This window comes from Etheostoma spectabile, chromosome 23 (genome assembly GCF_008692095.1).
Source record: "Etheostoma spectabile isolate EspeVRDwgs_2016 chromosome 23, UIUC_Espe_1.0, whole genome shotgun sequence".
Taxonomy (NCBI): Eukaryota; Metazoa; Chordata; class Actinopteri; order Perciformes; family Percidae; genus Etheostoma; species Etheostoma spectabile.
The window spans coordinates 18,150,198-18,152,637 of record NC_045755.1 but is presented as its reverse complement, the minus strand read 5'-3'; the positions used below and the strand labels follow the sequence as shown (position 1 = coordinate 18,152,637).

Below are 2,440 nucleotides of genomic sequence, written 5' to 3'. Positions count from 1 at the left end.
AATTTTGCGGGAACCAATCACAAACTGGCTTATCTACCCGGCGCGCTATTGGCGGGTTTAACGCAACGACGATAGAGAAGCGACCAAGCAGCTTCTTGTTTACATTCAACGTAGCGGCCACCGAAGCACAGCAACCCATTGATGCCGCTGTCGCTTCTACGTCACCCGGATCTTTGGTCTGATTGGTTGAAGGACTATCCAATTGCATACAGAGTCCGTTGATCTACGCTCGTTGGTCACGCCTCTTGTGCAGAGAAAATCCAGAGCAGACTCCCCAGACCAATGCTCAATCTCAAATCTATTGAGCTTGGCTTGATCTAGTGATAGCCACACTGGGTTGTTTCTGTTTTTGTTTTTTTAAAGCTTAGTGGGTACTTTACCTGTACTGTATAACAGCTATAGCCAGGAGTTTAGAAATACTGACATCATGAGTCCTTATTCACCTGGCAGAACTCTACATGTTAAGTTATTTTTGACCAGATGGCAACAAAATATTACAAAACTTTACTTTTAATTATTGTAACTATTCAATGATATTTGGGTCTCCATACATAACGACCTGGTGCCAGTTATCGGATTTATTTTTTTAATTACGTACTTTCTGAAAAGATATAATTACTTGCAACATCCATCTTCCTGCATAGTATACTATGTATAGTACTATAACATAAAAGTATTTTCTTCCTGATTTATATCACGGGTTTACACTGTCACCTAACGTAAACGCAGTGCTTTCAGACCTGCTTGTTATATTCCTGATTCTTGTTGCTGTTTTTAAAGACACCGCAATTTCTCTCTCTCTCTCTCTCTTAACCTTTAAACTACTGCAGCGGATGGTGACCCCCACTTTGTGGTGGAGTTCCCGCTCAGTAAACTGACCGTGTGCTTCAACATCAACGGGGAGCCTGGACACATCTTGGGCCTGGTGTCTGACCACAAGTACTCCGGTAAGACTCCTCACAAACCTCCGTAAACGGCGTCTAAACACTTATTTCACATCAAAATTCAAATCATTTATGATATAGTTCAACGTTTTTTTAGGCCAAGGAAAGGCCTAAGCTGAAAGACAGATGGGGTAGGGACCTCCTACTACATATACTGTATACAATTTTGTTGCATTTTAAACTGGACTAGATGGATGCAATTAATGGATATTATTTATACATCATGTTTTAATGTTAAAAAAATATATGTGGAAAGAACAGTGAATCCTTAGGATGAACTGTATGGTGACCATAGTGGCTACCTTACCTATAGTAAGTTTAATTCAATGTATAAATCCAAGTTTTTCACAAATAGGACAATTCATCTTTACTTTTAATATGTTGAATTCATATTAATTTACATTTTCAGATGTTTTAATTTTTGAAAAAATAAACGTTCAAAAATGACATCATTTGGCGGCCCCCCTGCACATCCTCTGAGGACGCCCTAGGGGTCACGGACCCCCTGTTGAAAATCGCTGCTTTAGGTAATTAGGTCATTCACATCTTGTGTCTCCAGGTGTGACAGTCAACGGTAAGCTAATCGGCGCCCCAGCTCCACCTGGCAGCCACAAGCAACAGCGTACCTATTTCAGCACCATCACCATCGTGGTGGATCAGCCCAGACGCGCCTACATCGAGGTGACACCTAAAAAAGTCATCCTGGACGGGCGGGACCGGATGGTGCTGCCCTGCCACTCCACAGTCACGGTGGACAGCGGCGCTCTGTCAGTGTCCATCGTGGGAAAGTCTAATGTGACCGTCACGGTCGGAGGAAACATCGTCTTTGTGATCCTGCTGCATCAGTACAAGAATCCAGCCCCCTACCAGAGAGACCACCTGGGCTTCTACATCGCTGACAGCAAGGGGCTATCGCACAACTGCCACGGCCTGCTGGGTAGGTGTTAACTATTTAACCATCACTATTTATCAATGAGCATGCCTAAAAACCTAAAGCCGATTTATCGGCCACTAGAAGCGATAATAACCGTTACATCCCACACTATAGTGTGGGACTGAACAATGTTCAATGTTTATCCCAAGAGTTCCACTAGATCCAGTCAAGAAATATTGGATAGGATAGAACAACACAATGTAATTCTGCTAAAAAAACAACCCATCACACTCATTATTAATTTGACTTGTTTTCATTTTAAACAAATTGTACATCCAAATACAATACACTTTTTATATAGGCTCAGTCTGCCACTTTAAAAAAAAAAAAAAAAAAAGTTCCAGTGCTGGTTTCAAGGTATCAGAATTTTGGATAGTCGTCCTGGTAACATTAAGTGGTCATGTGTCAAGGACTGGGAAGATTGTGAGAACAGGCGGTCCACAAGTGACAGGACACTGATCCAATGGAAATCCCAATTGTCACATTGACAGCACCATAGCCCAATGGATTGGGGGTGGAGGGTACCAGGGGCGGGGCAATCATATAATTTTTTTTTGGGGGG

At 42.3% G+C, this 2,440-nt stretch overlaps 1 protein-coding gene across 1 annotated transcript in view; it reads left to right on the top strand.

The window, feature by feature from the left end:
* itih5 (inter-alpha-trypsin inhibitor heavy chain 5) overlaps positions 1-2,440 on the top strand; it is a 16,976-nt gene that overhangs the window by 13,074 nt on the left and 1,462 nt on the right. Inside the window, exons 12-13 of the mRNA XM_032505863.1 lie at positions 831-947; positions 1,504-1,881. Of these exons, the coding sequence (XP_032361754.1) occupies positions 831-947; positions 1,504-1,881 (495 nt within the window). The remainder of the gene's footprint in view (positions 1-830; positions 948-1,503; positions 1,882-2,440) is intronic.